This window comes from Bubalus bubalis, chromosome 9, assembly GCF_019923935.1.
Source record: "Bubalus bubalis isolate 160015118507 breed Murrah chromosome 9, NDDB_SH_1, whole genome shotgun sequence".
NCBI lineage: Eukaryota > Metazoa > Chordata > Mammalia > Artiodactyla > Bovidae > Bubalus > Bubalus bubalis.
In genome coordinates this window covers 99,902,241-99,922,921 of record NC_059165.1, presented here as the reverse complement: position 1 = coordinate 99,922,921, position 20,681 = coordinate 99,902,241, and the positions used below count along the sequence as shown (strand labels likewise).

The 20,681-nt window shown below is 42.2% G+C and overlaps 1 protein-coding gene across 9 annotated transcripts in view; it reads left to right on the top strand.

The window, feature by feature from the left end:
* ADGRE3 (adhesion G protein-coupled receptor E3) overlaps positions 1-20,425 on the top strand; it is a 60,098-nt gene extending 39,673 nt beyond the window's left edge. For 5 of the 9 annotated variants that reach the window (XR_006553552.2, XR_006553551.2, XR_003111549.3 and 2 more), the window contains 10 exons: positions 3,883-4,067; positions 8,063-8,230; positions 9,662-9,859; positions 10,129-10,364; positions 11,076-11,142; positions 11,558-11,649; positions 11,740-11,833; positions 14,538-14,706; positions 16,740-16,835; positions 20,224-20,425. Coding sequence is in view for 4 of the 9 variants with exons in the window: in XM_025293688.3 (XP_025149473.3) it covers positions 3,883-4,067; positions 8,063-8,230; positions 9,662-9,859; positions 10,129-10,364; positions 11,076-11,142; positions 11,558-11,649; positions 14,538-14,706; positions 16,740-16,835; positions 20,224-20,232 (1,220 nt within the window). In the remaining 5 variants the exon portion in view is untranslated. Of the gene's footprint in view, positions 1-3,882; positions 4,068-8,062; positions 8,231-9,661; positions 9,860-10,128; positions 10,365-11,075; positions 11,143-11,557; positions 11,650-11,739; positions 11,834-14,537; positions 14,707-16,739; positions 16,836-20,223 lie in introns of those variants that run through there. The other 4 variants (XM_025293688.3, XM_025293687.3, XM_044948247.2 and 1 more) reach the window with 3 other exon arrangements.
* The last annotated feature ends 256 nt before the right edge of the window (positions 20,426-20,681 follow it).

Below are 20,681 nucleotides of genomic sequence, written 5' to 3'. Positions count from 1 at the left end.
ATAGGGTCACAAAGAGTTGGACACAACAGAGCGAGTAAGCACATAGGTAATGATTTCCCTATATGTTATCTATATCTGGTTTATACTATATAATATATACCAGTTCAGTTCAGTCGCTCAGTCGTGCCCAACTCTTTGAAACCCCATGGACTGCACAGCACGCCAGGCTTCCCCATCCATCACTGACTCCCAGAGCTTGCTCAAATTCATGTCCATTGAGTCAATGATGCCATCCAACCATCTCATTCTCTGTCGTCCCCTTCTCCTCCTATAACTTTATTATATATATATAATATATATGGAAAAGAAATAATTAGATTTCTATCTAAAGAGATTGAAATACTTGTACCAACTACAAATGGATTTCCTTGGATCCAGCCTCAACATTTTGTTTCATGCAAAAGAAACACAAAACCAGTTCTAAGGGTCTTGCAAAACAAGTTAGTCATTACTGAAGTCTTCAAGACACAGCAGAGGAAGTGGAATGATATCACACAAGACTTACCCAATTCCCTTTTATAGCTGTCCTTTAGTCTCCAAGAAGGATTGGTTCCTGGACCCTCCAGACATGAAAATCCACGAACGCTCAAGTCCCTATATAAAATGGTTTATCAGTAGTATTTGATATAGATGTGCATATAAACTTATGCACATGCTCCCTTATATTTTAAATCATCTCTAGGTTATTTATAATACCTAACAGAATGCAAAAGCTAAGAAAATAGTTGTGGATGCAAAGCAAATTCAAGTTTTGCTTCCCGAGACTTTCTCAAATTTTTTATGTTTATTTATTTATTTGGCTGCACTGGGTCTTAGTTGCGGCACGTGGGATCTAGTTCCCTGATCAGGGATTGAACCTGGGCTCCCTGCCTTGAGAACACAGAGTCTTAGCAACTGAAGTACCCTGGGATTCCCTGGGAAGTCCCTGGGATTTTTAAAAATATTTTCAATCCGAGGTTCATAGAATCTGTGGATACAGAACCTGCAGATATAGTGGGTTAACTTTACTTTCCTTTTCCTCTTTATGGCTGACCCAGTCTCTTTCCTCTCCTTCAAAATTCCACCTGCCTCTTCTCTGCCCCTCTCTCCCAATTGTTATACTGTTCATGGAGTTCTCCAGGCAGGAATACTGGAGTGGATTGCCATTTCCTCCTCCAGATAGTGGAGGACAGAGGAGCCTGGCGTGCTGTAGTCCATGGGGTCGCAGAGAGTCAAACAGCACTTAGCGGCTGAAAAACAACAATAACACAATTTTTTTTTTAATTTAAGTATAATTGCTTTACAGTATTGCATTGGTTTCTACCAAATATCAACAGGAATCAGCCATAGACAGCCCAGCCTTTATATCTTTTTCTCCTAAGGGTAGATTTATATCCCTTCTTATGTAAATCAGCTTAGCCTCTCTTAGTTTTTCCAGTTTCTCTTGTTCCTCCAGTCTTACCCTATTCAATACAACAAAGGATTCAGGTCCAGAAATACTTTGTATGCCTCAGAATATGAGAGGAGACACTGAAATCTTTTATTTTGACCCTCATATATGTGAGTAAGTGTGCCTATGTGCGTGTATATACGTTTGTGTTTTTGTGTGTGTATGTGTATACATCTATATACCATTTTCAAAGAGATACATAATGAAAAGGTAAATACCATTTTCAAATATAAATGAAGGTACATCAAAGATCATATGAACTCATAGGACATCCCTGGTGGTCCAGCGGTTAAGACTTCGCCTTCCAATGCAGGGGGTGCAGATTCCATCCCTGGTCTGCGAGCTGAGATCCCACATGCCTTGGGATGGCCAAAAGACCAAAACATAAAAAACAGAAACAATGTTGTAACAAATTCAATAAAGACTTTTTCAAAGTCATGAAAAAATTTACATCAGCTCATTAATTGATGAGGGAATCTATGAAATGTTAAGACATGCTCAGAGGCAATTCAAAGAGCAGATACACATGTACACAAACATATTGCTATATAAATCAGTCACAAATTCTGAAATGATATGCTAACTCACGCAAAAGCTGGTTAATATTCTATAGGGCGATACTACAATGTAATGTTCAGAATTATATTTTCTATGACAGAAAACTACATATCTACCAGACAAAATGCATCTTTGTCTAGGGAAAGAGCCATTTCCACTACTATCAAGTTTCTTCATGTTATCTTCTATGCCTACAGAGTTGTGAAATTGCTTGGCAATAGAAAGTCCATAAAAGGTGAATCTCAACGCCCCATAGAATCAGATAATCCTTGATACTCAGCTCTCCATAAAAGGAAACTCGGTCATATTGTTACTGAGTCCAGGCTCGCTCTGCTTACCACACAACCAGCCAATAAATTTGAGAGATGAGGTGTTGAGACAAGGAAAATCACTTTATTTGAAAGCTGGTTTATTGAGAAAATGGCACACTAATGTCCCAAAATAACTATCAGGGTCTAGATTCCAGGTTCCTTTATAGAATAGAGATGTCGGGTGGGGGGTAAGGAAGCAAAGAAGAAAGCCCATTGCGTGTGTGTATGCTCAGTGCAGGCTCCTCTATCCATGGGATTTCCCAGACAAGAATACCAGAGTGGGTTGCCATTTCCTCCTTCAGGGGATCTTCGCAACCCAGGGATCGAAGCAATGTCTCCTGCAATGCAGGCAGAGTCTTTTACCACTGAGTCATCAGGGAAGCCCTACAAAGTCCATTAATCTTGCAAATATCTCCTGGAGGATGTGTGTAGCCATCCACAGGTGGACAGGGTCTTAAACAAAGACACTTTAGTTTAATATTCAGGCAGTAGGGCAGGGTTCCCTGTGGCAGGCCATTATGTACAAGCAGTGAACAAAAGCAACAGGAAGCAAAGGTTAAAGTAACAGATCCAACCTGGAGTCAGAATGGGCTCTTCCTTGCAACATTTTGTCCATTAACAAATCTTGGACATGAGGTGTATTTGGATGCAGATATATATATACCTAGAAAAAAAATCCATAACTTAAACAGCAGTTATCTCTAGGTGTGTATTTTTATTAAAATTTCACTTTCTTTTTTGTCCTTTTCTCATAAAAATTGCATCATTTATGTTTACAAGAAATAAATTGTGGCATTGTTGCAGAAACCAGTACTCGAGAAACCAAGCACCACACTCGGAGAGTTGGAGAGTTCAGGTTTATTACGCTGGCGGGCCCAGAGGAGTTAAACTCCAAGCTCTGAGCCCCGAACAAACGGATTACAGAGTTTTTATAGACAGACTATAGTGGGCAACACTAGCTGTTAATAGGCTGGTTTAAACCAAGGGGTTTCGTGTACTCAGGAACATTGGTCACGATGGGGAGGGGGATGCCTGACCTGGACAGGCATGATTAAGCAGGTTTGCAGGGGCTGGGCAACTGCAAACAGCAGGACAAGGGTGAGTGAGACAAACTCCAGCTCCTAGTATTGCCAGTCCCCACTTTCTGAGACTATGTGACCTACTTGACCTAGACTTTGCAAGGGGCAAGCTGAGTTACAGAGGCAGAAGGAGCAGGAGGTTATGTCAAAATTTAACTTTTCCTCTTCAGCATAACATATAATGTGATGTTCAACATCACATTAATTGAATTCAACAAACTAAATATATATGTATTAATATGACCAAGGGCTTCCCTGGTGGCTCAGTGGTAAAGAACCTGCCTATAATGCAGGAGACACAGGTTCAATCCCTAGGTCAGGAAGATCCCCTGGAGAAGGAAATGGCAACCCACTCCAGTATTCTTGCCTGGAAAATCCCATGGACAGAGGAGCCTGGTGGGCTACAGTCCATGGGGTCACAAAGAGTCAGACACAGATGAGCGACTGAGCCTGCACCATGAGTGTGTATATGTCAATCCCAATCTCCATTATTCTGTTTCCTCAGGTACTGGTGCAGTTGCCTTCATTTCATACTCTTCTCTTGGAAACATCATAAATGCAACTTTTTTTGAAGAGATGAATGAGAAAGATCAAGTTTACCTGAACTCACAGGTAGTAAGTGCTGCTATTGAACCCAAAAAGAACACACCTCTCTCCAAGCCTGTGATTCTAAATTTTCAGCACATGAAGGTGAGTCAAAGCTGCAATTTGTACTTGCTTGGGTTTCATGGATGTTAGACCAAACAATTTGCATATACTCCCTGTCAATGGTTCTGGACCTGCACTGTCCAGTGTCATAACCAGGAGCCAACTAGAGTTACTGAGCATTTGAAGTATGTGAGTCTGAATTGAGATTTTTGAAGGGTTAGCATTTCCAGATTTAGAATTAGTATTTCCAGACTTTGAAGACTTTGTAAGAAAAATAATGTGTTAAGCATCTCAATAATTTTATAGTGATTACATATATTGATTTATATTGACACATTCAGTTCAGTTCAGTCGCTCAGTTGTGTCCGACTCTTTACGACCCCATTAACCGCAGCACGCAGGCCTCCCTGTCCATCACTAACTCCCGGAGTCCACCCAAACCCATGTCCATTGAGTCGGTGATGCCATCCAACCATCTCATCCTCTGTTGTCCCCCTCTCCTCCTGCCCTCAATCTTTCCCAGCATCAGGGTCTTTTGAAATGAGTCAGCTCTTTGCATCAGGTGGCCGAAGTATTGGAGTATCAGCTTCAACATCAGTCCTTCCAATGAACACACAGGACTGATCACCTTTAGGATGGACTGGTTGGATCTCCTTTCAGTCCAAGGGACTCTCAAGAGTCTTCTCCAACACCACAGTTCAAAAGCATCAATTTTTCGGCGTTCAGCTTTCTTTATAGTCCAACTCTCACATCCATACATGACCACGGGAAAAATCACTGACTAGATGGACCTTTGTTGGCAAAGTAATGTTTCTGCTTTTTAATATGCTGTCTAGGTTGGTCATAACTTTGCTTACAAGGAGTAAGCATCTTTTAATTTCATGGCTGCAGTCACCATCTGCAGTTATTTTAGAGCCCCCAAAAATAAAGTCTGACACTGTTTCCACTGTTTCCCCATCTATTTTCCATGAAGTGATGGGACCGGATGCCATGATCTTTGTTTTCTGAATGTTGAGCTTTAAGCCAACTTGTTCACCCTCCACTTTCACTTTCATCAAGAGGCTTTTTAGTTCCTCTTCACTTTCTGCCATAAGGGTGGTGTCATCTGCATATCTGAGGTTATTGATATTTCTCCCAGCAATCTTGATTCCAGCTTGTGTTTCTTCCAGTCCAGCGTTTCTCATGATATACTCTGCATATAAGTTAAATAAGCAGAGTGACAATATACAGCTTTGACATACTCCTTTTCCTATTTGGAACCAATCTGTTGTTCCATGTCCAGTTCTAACTGTTGCTTCCTAAATGATATTATTTTGAATATGCATACTTGCATGCTAAGTCACTTCAGTCATGTCTGACTGTTTGTGACACTATGGACTGTATCCCTCCAGGCTCCTCTGTCAATGGGATTCTCCAGGCAAGTATACTGGAGTGGGTTGCCATGCCCTCCTTCAGGGGATCTTCCCGACCCAGGGATCAAACCTGTGTCTCTTTTGTCTCCTGCGTTGGCAGGCAGGTTCTTTACCACTAGTGACACCTGGAAACCCCTATTTTGAATATAGAGGGCTAAATAAAATAGGTTCCTAAAATTGATTTGATCTGTTTCTTTTCCTTTTTTAATGTGGTAGAAATGTTCAAATTATTAATACATAAGTGATTTACATGATATTTCTCTTGTGCAGTGTCATTTTAGTACATGGAATTATTTTAGTTGCACGTACCTCCTACGTCTGTGAAATCTGAATTGAGACATAGTATTTATTCTTGCATAGACACATGCAATTAATTACTAAGACTACATATTTCAATTAGAAGGAAAATTTTTATATAATCCATTGCCTTCTTGCATTCTCTGCCCAAACTCTTAAAGGCAGGAGGGTTAATAGCCAGACATAGCCAACTCCATTTAGAAAGTAAGAGTTGCAAGATATCCTGCCACTGTTTCACAACATAGATGAACCTTGAGGGCATTATGGCTAAGTGAAGTAAGTCAGACACAGAAAGAAATATCAAATGATCTCATCTATACGTGGAATCTGAGAAAACCAAGCTCACAGAAACAAAGGACAGATTGGTGGTTGCCAGGGATGGCAGGTGGGAGAAACAGGTAAAAATGATCAAAGGTTACAAGCTTCCAGTTATAGATGAATGAGTTCTGGGGATGTGATGGAAAGAAGGATGACTCCAATTTAACAATACTGTATTGTATATTTGAAAGTTGCTGAGAGAGTAGCTTTTAAAAGTTCTCACCACAAAATGCAAATTGTAATTATGTGAAGTGATGGACATTAACTACCTTATTGCAATAATTATTTTGCAGTAGATACATATATCAATCATTACATTGTATACCTTAAACTTATACAATGCTATATACCAAATCTCAATAAAACTAGAAAAAATAATATTTTTTACATTTTAAGAAAACAAGAATGAAGTGAGGGAAGATGAAGAAACATAGGTTTTCTCCATCTGATGCATGAAATCTAGGTATGAATTTTTTGATGTAGGGCATGGGACAGCAGGCATGGAGTGAGACATCTAGGGATGGTCCAGTGGATTATCAAAGGAGATATGGCCCCCAAACAGGAGAACATCTAGCTCATCTCCTTGGCCCAATTAAATGATGCTCTGGACATCCTTGAGACCAAAAAAAGAGAGAGAGAAACTTAAGGCTGACTTTCTTCTCCCTCCTGGTGATGTCTCTTCCCTACACTAGCCCTGTCATCGCAAGAGCAATTACTGTGTTGTAAGAGGTCAAGGCAGAATTGATATAGAAATCAGGGAAATTTGACTTAGAGAGTACTTGGAAGAAAACTTGCAGTTCAGTTCAGTTCAGCCGCTCAGTCATGTCCGACTCTTTGCAACCCCATGAATCGCAGTACGCCAGGCCTCCCTGTCCATCACCAGCTCCCGGAGTTCACTCAGACTCACGTCCATTGAGTCAGTGATGCCATCCAGCCATCTCACCCTCTGTCGTCCCCTTCTCCTCCTGCCCCCAATCCCTCCCAGCATCAGAGTCTTTCCCAATGAGTCAACTCTTCACATGAGGTGGCCAAAGTACTGGAGTTTCAGCTTTAGCATCATTCCTTCCAAAGAAATCCCAGGGCTGATCTCCTTCAGAATGGACTGGTTGGGTCTCTTTGCAGTCCAAGGGACTCTCAAGAGTCTTCTCCAACATCACAGTTCAAAAGCATCAGTTCTTCGGCGCTCAGCCTTCTTCACAGTCCAACTCTCACATCCATACATGACCACAGGAAAAACCATAGCCTTGACTAGACGGACCTTTGTTGGCAAAGTAATGTCTCTGCTTTTCAATATGCTATCTAGGTTGGTCATAACTTTTCTTCCAAGGAGTAAGCATCTTTTAATTTCATGGCTGCAGTCACCATCTGCAGTGATTTTAGAGCCCAAAAAAATAAAGTCTGACACTGTTTCCACTGTTTCCCCATCTATTTTCCATGAAGTGATGGGACCGGATGCCATGATCTTCGTTTTCTGAATGTTGAGCTTTAAGCCAACTTGTTCACCCTCCACTTTCACTTTCATCAAGAGGCTTTTTAGTTCCTCATCACTTTCTGCCATAAGGGTGGTGTCATCTGCATATCTGAGGTTATTGATATTTCTCCCGGCAATCTTGATTCCAGCTTGTGTTTCTTCCAGTCCAGCATTTCTCATGATGTACTCTGCATATAAGTTAAATAAGCAGGGTGACAATATACAGCCTTGACGTACTCCTTTTCCTATTTGGGTGGGTCTTATAGTCTTTTTCTATTTGACCCCCATGGTGGAGGACAAAGTCCTGAAACCAGTAACATCTTGCAAAATTCTGACTCCCAGAGAGAGAGATGAGCTTGTTTTCTGTTATGTGGAATCCCAGTAGAACTGGGATTCTGGGGGCAGGTATATGGTGGTCATCTTCTTCACTTAAAATAGAAATCAGCTGATCCTCTTTAACCCATGGTGTCACCAGCCAAGGCTGACACACAGAGTTGTCCCTCCCAAGGAATGACATGAGGAGCCTGTTCTATTTTCAGGTGAAGCCCAGGGTCAAGAAGACCTTCTGCGTCTACTGGAAAGACACAAAGGAGGGCGGCCGCTGGTCCAAGGATGGCTGTGCTCTGAGACAAGTGAACAAGACTCACACGATATGCAGCTCCACTCACCTGTCCAGTTTCGCTGTTCTCATGGCCTTTCATGGCCAGGTAGGATGTAACTATTGAATTCCTCTAGCTAACCCTTTTTGAGGCCTTGCTAGGTGGCCCTATGGTAAAGAACCTGCCTGCCAGTGCAGGAGATGTAACAGACGTGGGTTTGATCCCTGGGTTGGGAAGATCCCCTAGAGAAGGAAATGGCGACCCATTCCAATTCTTGCCTGGAAAACCCTATGGACAGAGGAGTCTGGCAGGCTACAGTCCACAGGATCACAAAGAGTCAGACACAGCTGAGCAACTCACACTACTACACTACTGGGTGGCCATCACTGCTATAAAGAAAAGTTTAACAGATCAAGTCTGGAGTGATAGGAGAAGCATACTGCTTTAGATAGAGTGATCGGAGGAGAATGAGCTATTCAAGCTGAAATCTGAATATTAAGTCAGCAGTGTTACAACGTGGATGAATCTCAAAAATACTACACTGAGTGAAAGATGTTAGACACAAAGGACCATATACTGTAGGGTTCCACTTACATGACATGTCTAGGATAGGCAAATCTGGCCTTCCCTGGTGGTCAGTGGTTAAGGATCTGCCTTATACAAGGGACACCCTTGGGCATAAGACACTCTTATACAGGGATTGATCCCTGGTCTGGGAGGATCCCACATGCTGAGGAGCAACTGAGCTTGTGCACCACAACACATGAGCTTGTGCTCTGGAGCCTACTAGCCGCAACTACTGAGCCCACGTGCCACGAGTACTAAAGCCGACTCGCCCTAGAGCCTGTGCTCTGCAACAAGGGAAGCCACCGCAGTAAGAAGCCCTCACACAGCAACAAGAGAGTCGCCCCCACCCGCTACAACTAGAGAAAGCCCACAAGCAGCAATGAAGACCCAGCACAGCCAAATATAAAATAAACTTTAAAAATAAATATTTGGAATAGGCAAATCCATGAGACAGAGCACACAAACCCAGTGGGTTCTAGAAAGAATAGAGTGAATGAGAGGGAAGTGGGAAAAGTCAGGTTTGGAGAGAAGGGAGCAGAGGAAAAGTGTCAGACCACAAATGCCATAGTCAGAAGTTTAGATTTCATTCAAATTGCAGTGGAGAGACAATAGAGGACATGCATCAGGGATGCTACAGATTTATGTTATTAGAAAGTATCTCTGGCTCCTGAGTCAAGAATGGTCAGCGGTTCAGCAGAAGTAGCCCGGCAGAGAGATGATGGTGCTCAGGATTTGGATGGCAGCTGCAGAGTTGGTGGGAAAAGGTCAGATTGACATATATCCTAAAGGTGGGTTCAGAGGACATATTGATGACATCGGCCGGGTGACAGCACACAGGAAGTCTGCACCCCTCCCTTCATTGCAGAGATACAGGTGGTCTGCCTATTTTGGGATGCCAAATTCCAAGGGGTGGGAGAATATAATCCCAGGGCAGGAAAGCATGACTGTGGTCCCCTCTCTGCTGGGTCCCAGGAGGAGGATCCCGCACTGACTGTGATCACCTACGTGGGGCTGAGCCTCTCCCTGCTCTGCCTCCTCCTGGCGGCCCTCACCTTCCTGCTGTGCAAAGCCATCCAGAACACCAGCACCTCGCTCCACCTGCAGCTCTCGCTCTGCCTCTTCGTGGCCCACCTGCTCTTCCTCACAGCCATCGACAGAACTGAGAACAAGGTACTTATACTGTCCCAGAATGTGCCTGCCTCAGGGGATCCTGAATTCATGGGGCCATGCTGCCTCTGACCCCTCAATAATATAGCCTAGGGTCCTAGAGGGAGGATGCATGGCGAGGTGAGCAGTGCTGGCATTATCAACCACCTTTACTTTCAACGACCATGATCTAATCGCAGTGCTTCTGAACTCAATGCCAGTATTAAGGAGAGGTCCTGGGGCCGTGCTCCACCCTAACAGACCCTCCTGGTGACACCTTCCTCCTCCCCCAGGTGCTGTGCGCCATCATCGCAGGTGCCTTACACTATCTCTACCTGGCCTCCTTCACCTGGATGCTGCTGGAGGGTCTGTACCTCTTCCTCACTGCACGCAACCTGACAGTGGTCAACTACTCCAGTATCAACAGACTCATGAAGTGGCTTATGTTCCCAGTGGGCTATGGAGTCCCAGCTGTGATTGTGGCCATTTCTGCAGCCTCCAGGCCTCATCTTTATGGAACACCTGATCGGTAAGATTGACTCTAACCTTGTGCCATGGACAGATTTGAGGGCAGTGTTATTGGCAATGATTCGGATAAACACAACAAATGCACTCTACTTTCCCTTTGAGTGTAAGGGCTCTAACTTCTTTCCCAGTGAGGCAGGGAAAGATGACGTGGAAAATTTTACAGTTAGGTCCCAGCTTTATCCTTCCCATAATTTGTGACCTCAAGTCCTCAAGTCTCATGCTCAGTTGCTAAGTCATGTCCAACTCTGTGATCCCATGAACTGTAGCCTGCCAGGCTCCTCTGTCCGTGGCATTTCCCAAGCAGCAATACTGGAGTGGGTTGGCATTTTCTCCTTCAGGGGATCTTCCCAACCCAGGGATCAAACCCATGGCTCCTGCCATGTATCCTGCATTGCAGGCGGATTCTTTACCACTGGGGCCACCTGGAAAGCCCCCTCAAGTCTCAGTGCCCTGGTTAGTGAAACAGGGATAATAGTCATCTCCATGGTTCCCACCCTCGAAATACTGGTATTAAAATTCAACAGGTCTGTGCTTGTAAACTGTTTCATGTAGCAGTAACACATGGAAGTGAACAATCAAAGCCTGCATTGTCATCAGCTGACATTTTCAAGAAACATTGGGAAGGTTCTCTGTTAGAAAAAGATGTCATTTCGTGTCCATTTCATGTGCTTTCTTTGATCTCCCTTCGTGTTCTTTTTCCCATTGTTCCCAGATGCTGGCTTCACCTGGACCAGAAATTCATCTGGGCTTTCCTTGGACCTGTCTGTGCCATTATCTGTGTGAGTGAATACGTGGCTCCAGTGTTCCTGACCTAAGCAGAAGCATCAGACATGCTGGGTGCAGGATAGAACAGGGACACGCATTTTCTCAATTATATGGTTTGATTTTTCCACCTGCTACCAATTCAAACCCATGTGCTGGGAGGTAGGGGTCGTGTGCAATTTACAGCAGACATGGTACATTTTGTTTAATGGCTTTTCCATTTTTTTTCCGTATAGTTGCTTTACAATGTTTTGTTAACTTCTACTGTGCAGCAAAAGGAATCAGCCATACATATATGTATATATGTCCCTTCCATTTTGGGTTTCCCTCCCATTTAGAAGACCACATTGTGCTCTACAGTATGTTACCACAAATTGAATAGACACAGTACATTTTAACTTGTATTCTCCATGGTCTGTGTCACTCTTGCAGGTGAATTTTGTATTTTTTGTCATGGTCTTTTGGATTTTGAAAAGAAAACTTTCCTCTCTCAACAGTGAAGTGTCAACCATCCGGAACGTAAAGTAAGTTATGGTATTTTCTAAATAAAATGGTATTTTCTAACACCCTTTTCTTCTACTCACTTCTTACTGGTCCCTCCTACATATCCACAGAGACACAGATGCGCAGTCAGCCTCTAGGATCACTGCCGCCTTCCACTGCCACAATGAGAAGCTATATTCAATTGCTGGGACTCAGAAAAAGAAAGTGAGATAGATATTATACATGTTATAAAATTAAAAAAAAATAAATTAAAAAAAAGTGAGATAGAAGTTTATATTATTCTCATGCCACAGAACAGAGCTCCACAGAGTGATCCAGGACTCAAGCTCTTTCTATTTTTGTTGCTCCACCAGCCCATTGGATGTTATATTCCATCCATGGGAAGGAAGTGACATGCAATTTGCCAAGTTCCATATTTACTCATACCCCATTGGTTAGACTTTGGTCATGTGGTGACACCTAGCTGCAAAGGAGGCTGGGAAATGTAGTTTCTAACTGGGCAGGCATGTGTCCTTGATGAATCTCAGAAAGGAAAGAGATCTAACACTAAAAAGAAGAGGAGGGACTTCCCTGCTGCAAAACACAAGAGGCAATAGTTCAGGAAAGATTTAGGTTAAAATATATTTTGTATAATACTATTTCCAAAAATTGGGGACTATGAGTATTTTTTTTATTTTGCAGCATCCATCTTTTTTTTAATTTATTTTTAAGTGGAGACAATTGCTCTACAGTGTTGTGTTGCTTTCTTCCGTACAGCAATGTGAATCAGCCATGAATATACATATATCCCCTCCCTCTTGAACCTCCCTCAACCCCCCCATCCCACCCCTCTAGGTCATCACATTGAGCTGATCTCCCTGTGCTATACAACAGCTTCCCATTAACTATCTTACCCATGGTAATGTATATGTTTCAATGCTACTCTCTCATTTGTCCCACCCTCTCCTTCCCCTGCTGTGTCCACAAATCTATTCTGTATGTCTCTGTCTCTATTCCTGCCCAGCAAATAGGTTCATCAGCACCATTTTTCTAGATTCTATATATATGCCTTAATATACGATATTTATTTATTTATTTGTTTTTCCCTTTCTGACTTACTTCACTCTGTATATCAGGCTCTAGGTTCATCCACTTCAGTTCAGCTGACTCTCATTTGTTCCTTTTTCTTGCTGAGTAATATTTCATTGTACCTTTGTTATGTATGTACCACAAATTGTTTATCTATCCATCTGTCAACAGGTTGCTTCCATGTCCTGGCTATTGTAAATAGTGTGCGCCATCCGTCTTAATTTGAACTTGTAGTTTGCTGAGGTTTTCATTGGAATCACAAAAATAGCACATTTGTTACTTTTTTATTATTTGTCAAAAGTTTTCAAAATATATAAAGTTAAAAGTGACAGCCCCTTGCTCCCAATTTTCCTACTACTTTATCTACCAGGAAATCCAGAGGTAAGAAACTGTATGATATGATGTATCTGATATTTTCCCAGGCCTTTTTCTGTGCATTTTCTATAGAACAGAGCATACATACAATAGCATCACACTACACAAATTTTTCCTCAACTAGCTTTTCTCAGTTACATACTATATTTTAAAATTAGAGATATATAGATATATAAATAAGGTGACCTTACATCTCATTTTTCCTGGAATGGTCCCAGTTTGTGTTTGCTGATGCATTATGTTTTAATCGGAGAAGGCAATGGCACCCCACTCCAGTACTCTTGCCTGGAAAATCCCATGGATGGAGGAGCCTGGAAGGCTGCAGTCCATGGGGTCGCTGAGGGTCGAACATGACTGAGTGGCTTCACTTTCACTTTTCACTTTCATGCATTGGAGAAGGAAATGGCAACCCACTCCAGTGTTCTTGCCTGGAGAATCCCAGGGATGGGGAAGGCTGGTGGGCTGCCGTCTATGGGGTCACACAGAGTCAGACACGACTGAAGTGACTTAGCAATAGCAATATGTTTTAATAACATCCCTTTTTTAGTGAAGCATAGTTAATTTAAAATGTTCTGTTAGTTTCATGTGTACCACAAAGTGATTTGGTTACACACACACACACACACACATATATATACTCTTTTTCAGATTCTTTTCTATTATAGATTGTTACAAGATAATGAATATAGTTCCCCTGAATTGCACCCCTTTTGATCTCAAAAGCCTTCCTGCTTGAATAACAAACTATAAGACCTCCCCCATCTATAAGTGATACAGATAGAATGAGACAAAGAACTTTATAGTTTTAGAAAGTTCTGCATGTGTATGGTACTAATTTGGGTGGCGCTAGTGGTAAAGAACCCACCTGCCAATGCAGGAGACACGGGTGATGCGGATTGGATCCCTGCGTCAGGAAGATCCCCTGGAATAGGAAATGGTAACCCACTCCAATACTCTTGCCTAGAGAATCCCATGGACAGAGGAGCCTGATGGGCTACAGTCCATGGGGTTACAAAGAGTCGGACATGACTGAAGCAACTTTGCATGCACAATTTTGTTCTACGTGCTGTCCTAAATATGTCCCATATGTTAAGTCTCAATATTTTCAGCAACCCTATGAAATAGGACTATTACAAATATTAGAGAACTGAGTTACAGGAAAGTAGGAAAATTCCCCTGCAGTGCAGGGGTTAGGACTCATCGCTTTCACTGCGATGGCCCAGCTTTGACCCCTGGTCAGGGAACTAAGATCTCCCAAGCTGCATGATATGGCCAAAAAAAAGGTTGGAGGGATGGAAAGAAAGCCAGAAAGTAACTTTCCCAAGGTCACAAAGTTAGTTAGTGCTGGCTTGGATTTAAAACACAGGCATTCTAGCTCCAGAGTTGCTCACAATTAACAACTATGCTGTAGGAATGGTCACAATCATTATCAGGTTTCTTTACATTATCAATTATTCCTACCCAGGATGCTGACACTCAAAGCCACAGCTCAGCTCTTCATCTTGGGATGCACGTGGTTTCTGGGACTCCTGCAGGTGGGACCGGCTGCCCACGTCATGGCCTACCTCTTCACCATCATCAACAGCCTGCAGGGCGTCTTCATCTTCCTGGTGTACTGTCTCCTCAGCCAGCAGGTAAACAGTGGCCTCTTTCTTTGTATATATATAAATTAGTTCTGTCTGTTCATTTTTTTAAGTCTATTTATTTTTGGCTGCATTGGGTCTTCACTGCTTTGTGTGTATGTGTGTGTGCGGGCTTTCTCTAGTTGCAGAGAGCTGAGCATACTCTACACTGGAGGAGTTCCTCATCACGGTGGCGTCTCTCATTGTGGAGCACAGGCTCTAGGGTGCTCGGGCTTTAGTAGTTGCAGTACGTCGGCTCAGTCGCTCCGTGGCACGTGAAATCTTCCCAGACCAGGAATTGAACTGATGTCCCCTGTATGGGCAGGTGGATTCCCATCCACTGTACCACCAGGGAAGTCCAGCAGATGCTGCTGATGGCCCCCTCATAGCCCTTTGGCATTCTATTCTACATGCCCATGGTTGTTTATTATAAACACCTCTGACTCTGTGCCAGTGGGCTTCTTACTGCCCACAAGACATGCCTGGTTCATGTGCAGGGAAAACTGGTATTTTCAGAGAATAGTGACCCTTGAAAGCAGCCTCAACCAATGACTGATGGGTGCTAGTAGACGGATGCCCCAGCTCCCTTGTCTCTGAGGTGAATAACCCTGAAGTATGTCCTATGCTCTCTCCAGAACCCCACCCACCCCCGTGACACTGAACCCCAGCTGTCCACAGTGGAAACACAGAATGAAGGATTATACATCTTTTATTAGCTGTCTTTCTTTCCCTGTCTCACTTTTGCACAGATCTACTGGTGTTTCTTGGGTGTACCTGTGTGCTCAGTTTTTCAGTTGTGTCTGACTCTTTGCAACCCCATGGACAGTAGCCCACCAAGTTCCTCTGTCCATGGGATTATCCCAGCAAGAATACTGGAGTGAGTTGCTATCTACTCCTCCAGCAGATCTCCCAACCCAGGTATCAAACCTGCATTGACAGGTGGATTCTTTACCACTTAGCCACCTGGGAAGCTCCTCTGGGTGTTCGTGTTCGTGTTCAGTTGTTCAGCTGTGTCTGACTCTTTGGGACCCCATGGACTGTAGCCTACCAGGCTCTTCTGTCCATAGGATTTTCCAGGCAAGAATACTAGAGCAGGTTGCCATTTCCTATTCCAGGGGATCTTCCCAATCCAGGAATCAAACCCGTGACTCTAGTGTCTCCTGCATCGGCAGGTAGATTCTTTACCACTAGTGCCATCTGGGAAGCCCTGAGAGCTAGATTGAGGAATTTTCTTCCTCAGTTTTCTTCTATCTTATTCCTTTGCATATGCACATTTTGTTAATTTTCTATGACAAATGTGTATCCTATAATATGAAAAAAATTATTGTGGTAAATTATACATAACAAAATTTGTCATTTTAACCTTGTTAATTGTACAGATCAGTAGCATTAGGTACATTGACATTGCCATGCAACCATCACCACCATCCATTCTAGAACTTTTTGACCATCCCAAACTGAAACCTCATATCCCTTAAACAATAATGCTGTATTCTCCCCTGCCAAGCTCCTGGTAACCACTACTCTACTTTCTGTCCCAGTTAATTTGACTATTACAGGTTCTCAACATGTGGAATCATACAGTAGTTGTCCTTTGGTGTCTGGCTTATATATTTCCTGATGGCTCAAATGGTAAAGAATCTGCCTTCAGTGCAGAAGACCTGGGTTCAACCCATGAGTTGGGAAGATCCCCTGGAGAAGGAAATGGCTACCTACTCCAGTATTCTTGCCTGGAAAATCCCGTGGACAGAGGAGACTGGCGAGCTACAGTCCATGCGGTCTCAAAGAGTCAGACACAAATGAGTGACTAACAGTTTTTTAACACATATATTTCACTCAGTGTAATGTCTCCAAGGTTTATCCATGTTGTAGCCTGTTTCACAATTTTATTCCTTTTTAAGGCTAAATTACATTCCATTATAGGCATATATCACATTTTGCAGGAAAAGGTTTTTCATAATGTTCCCATCCTCTTCCTAATTCACTGACTTTTCTCTTCTCCAACATTAACAAAAATAATCCTGGTATTTTCTTCGATGTTCCAGGTCCAAAAGTGGTTTGGCGAGATCATCAAATCTAAATCTGAGTCTGAGGCTTACACACTTTCCAGCAGGTTTGGTGCTGACTCAAAACCCAGTGAGGTAAGACTTGGGGTTTATTCTAATGTGCCACACCCTGATACACCGAACTTCCTTTCCCTTGTCTTAGAACAAGCTCCCTTTCATGCCGAATGTGGGGAGGAGTCCTTTTCCTGATGACTTGGTTTGCATTCCTCATTCCCATCATATTGTTTCTCACTGTTTCTTTCTTGCTCACTAATAGTGCCTAACCTGGCTGTTGTATTAATATATATTCTCATCATTCCAAGTATGGGATAGTTAAGGAATTTGAGATTGACATGTACACACTGCTGTATTTAAAACAGATAACTAACAAGGATCTACTTATTATACAGGGAACTCTGATCGATGTTATGTAATAACCTAAATGGGAAAATGATTTGAAAAAGAATAGATACATTCGTATATGCAACTGAATCACTTAGCTGTACCCCTGAAACTAACACAGCATTGACAATCAACTATGATAGTGGTTGTGGTTTAGGGGCTAAGTCATGTCCGACTCTTTGTGGGCCCTTGAACTCTAGACTGCCAGGCTCCCCTGCCCATGGGATTTCCTAGGCAAGAATACTGGAGTGGATTGCCCTTTCCTTCTCCAGTTGATCTTCCCAACCCAAGGACTGAACCTGCGTCTCCTGCTTGGCAGGTGAATTCTTTACCACTGAGCTGCCTGGGAAGCCCCAATATAAAACTAAAAGCTTCTTTAAAAATAAATAAAATAGATAACTAATAAGAACCTGCTGTATAGCACAAGGAACTCTACTCAATACTCTGTAATGATTTATGGGAATAGAATCTAAAACAGTGGATACAGGGACTTCCCTGGCGGTCCAGTGGTTAAGATTCCGTGTTTCCAATGCAGAGGCCACAGATTCGATCCCTGGTCAGAGAACTAAGATCCTGAATGCCACGTGGCATGGCCAAATTTTTTTTAAGTGGATATATGTATAACTGATGCATTATGCTGAACAAGAGAAATAAACACAACATTGTAAATGAACTATATTCCAATAGAAATTAATTTTTTTTTAAGTATGGGTAAAACATATCACCAGCACCACTACCATCTAAAGTAGACTCCTTTAGGGGGAGACTTACAATCACAGACATAGCAGAGTGGTCATCGTCCCTCGAAATATGGCTGTTTCAAAAAGAGGTGGACTTGAGACCCATGGATGTAGTGGATACTACAGAAAGGGATCCAGAAGAGGAAGCCCACCCCAGATGTTCTACATAATATAGAGGAGCAGTGCATGTAATAATGGGACCTTCCTGGGAGAGGAAATGGTCCTGTTAGAAAGAAAACCTCTCTAGAACTTGGTTGTTGTTTTTGTCTGTTCTTCCATTGAGCTAACTCAGGATTGATAGCATCAAGGAATGCGCTCCAAGTACTACCTGAGACTTCTCTCCACAGTTGTCCCCTAACTGATCTTTTATAGAAATGAGAGGACATACTTGTAAGAAGGTATGTCACTAGACAGGCTCCAAAGATTCCAATCCATAAAAATTCTCCCAATCTCATTTGGCTTTATGTCTTCCATGTACATGCCTACCACATCTGCTAACCAAAAAGCCTTAGAATGTGTTACTTTTAAGCGAACCAAAATTGAGAAATTTCTGAAACACTGTTTCTACATTTCTTGAGAAAATATGGAATTTTCTTCAGCAGTGGAAATATTGAGGTCACTGAAGAAACAGTGACCTCCAAATTCCTTCTTGGGGGAAGGGAAGGGGAATTCATTCTAAACCTTTCCAAAAGGACCAAGAAGAAAATGGAACCAGGAAAAAGTGTTAGGGCAGGCATGTCAAATGATCAGAACATTTCTTTTTGGAAAAATTTTTTATAAATATTAAGCTTACAGAGAATAGAGCCAATCAAGTCATAAGAAAAAATATTAAGCTTAATATTCTCAATAAGAGTAAAATTGTTATAGGTGCTAACCACTGGCTGTGACCTTTGAAATCTTTCCCAGATAACCCAAAAGAATTCCCAAAGCTGCCAGCACTCCAACTACTAGTTTCCCACAATGAATAAGGAAACATTTTTATTATTATTATTATTGCTTAACACTGTGGAAATTGAATGAGTGTATCTTTAAAAAAGAAAGGATACATGATATGTTTACATATTATATATTTATGATATATTTTATATGTAGCTACATTTAAGAAATACAATTGCTTTAATTAGAAGAATTTCTGAAGTTTTTCCTTTTTTTATGCACAGAGTATGAGTAAAAAGCTAACAAAACCCTTTGTCCTTTATGGACAAACTTGATCTTGGGTTAACTTTCTAGCTCTGCTCCCCACAAACTTGATAGCATTGGAAGGTCGATTGTATAACCAGGGAATACTGCTTATGGGAAAAGTCTTGTTCGAAGACAAAAAATTCTGTGAATGAACAATAAATACCAGGAGGAAAGGCATAGCTTCAGACTTCCTGTAATAACTGTGCCAGGAACTCCTATCTTCATGGGCAGCTGTAGGGAGATATTTGTTCCTCTGTGGAGCCTGAAACTTCTAAATCAAGCTACAACTTGTAGGTGGCAAAGAGAATATTTATTGAGTTCTATAATAGGTCCAACAGTATGGTAAGCCGGGAACATACAAAATTCAACAATACCAACACAGTAGCTGCCTTAAAGGAACTTAGAGTCTAGCCTTTCTTTATGGGCAAAAAACCCAACATCCCAGGGGCTGAAATTCTAGAGTGGAATACTATAGCCACACTTTTTTCCAAAAAAAGAATTCTTCATCCTGTAGAAGGGGAATCTAGGGGAGAATGGATACATGTATATGTGTGGCTGAGTCTCTTCACTGTTCTCTGGAAACTATCACAACACTTTTAATCAGCTATACCCCAATACAAAATGAAAAGTTAAAATTAAAAAAAAAAACAGTAAGTGAATCTGGGTAAAAGATTTTTAAAAAGAATTCTTCACCCTGGATTTTTCAGAAGTCCTCCCACTATAATATCAGATCAGATCAGATCAGATCAGTCGCTCAGTCGTGTCCGACTCTTTGCGACCCCATGAATCGCAGCACGCCAGGCCTCCCTGTCCATCACCAACTCCCGGAGTTCACTCAGACTCACGTCCATTGAGTCAGTGATGCCATCCAGCCATCTCATCCTCTGTCGTCCCCTTCTCCTGCCCCCAATCCCTCCCAGCATCAGAGTCTTTTCCAATGTGTCAACTCTTCGCATGAGGTGGCCAAAGTACTGGAGTTTCAGCTTTAGCATCATTCAGAAGTGCAAAATGCTAGGATTTCAAGCCATCCTTGCCTGCTGAATGGAGCTTTCTGGCTTTAACCCACTTCAACTGTTCCTGTCTGTTTTGTTGTTCATTTCTTTGTTTTTTATCCTGACATCTAGCTTTAATCTAATATCTTTGGTGTGGATGTTTTCTAGGCCAAGTGAAGAGAAGATACTATAACTAGAACATTCAGCTCTACACGTCATGCATGTGGATCTGGTTGGTATCACGAAGAATGAAGGTGCAGACAAGGAGAATCATTATACATGTCATTACTGGAGAGGAAAAGTTTGACCTTTACTTCCTGAAGTGTTTGTTCTGCATAATGGAATCTCAATAAATGTGCATTCAATTGGATTTCTCTTCACTATTATGTTTTCAATCAATGCTTATTCCTGGATACCCAAATCATGACCACTGCAAATACTCCATGGACTTTTTGTGAATGAGGGAGCCCTTGTCAAGGCCTTTTTCTCAAGTTCTTTCTCTTATCCTAAACGTGCTTTTTAAACTCAAACCATCAGCTTCTTCCGAACTATCACCTTTACCTCCTTTCTTATCCAGGCTAAATCTCACGATCACCCAAGTCGAATGATTCTCCCTCATACTTTCA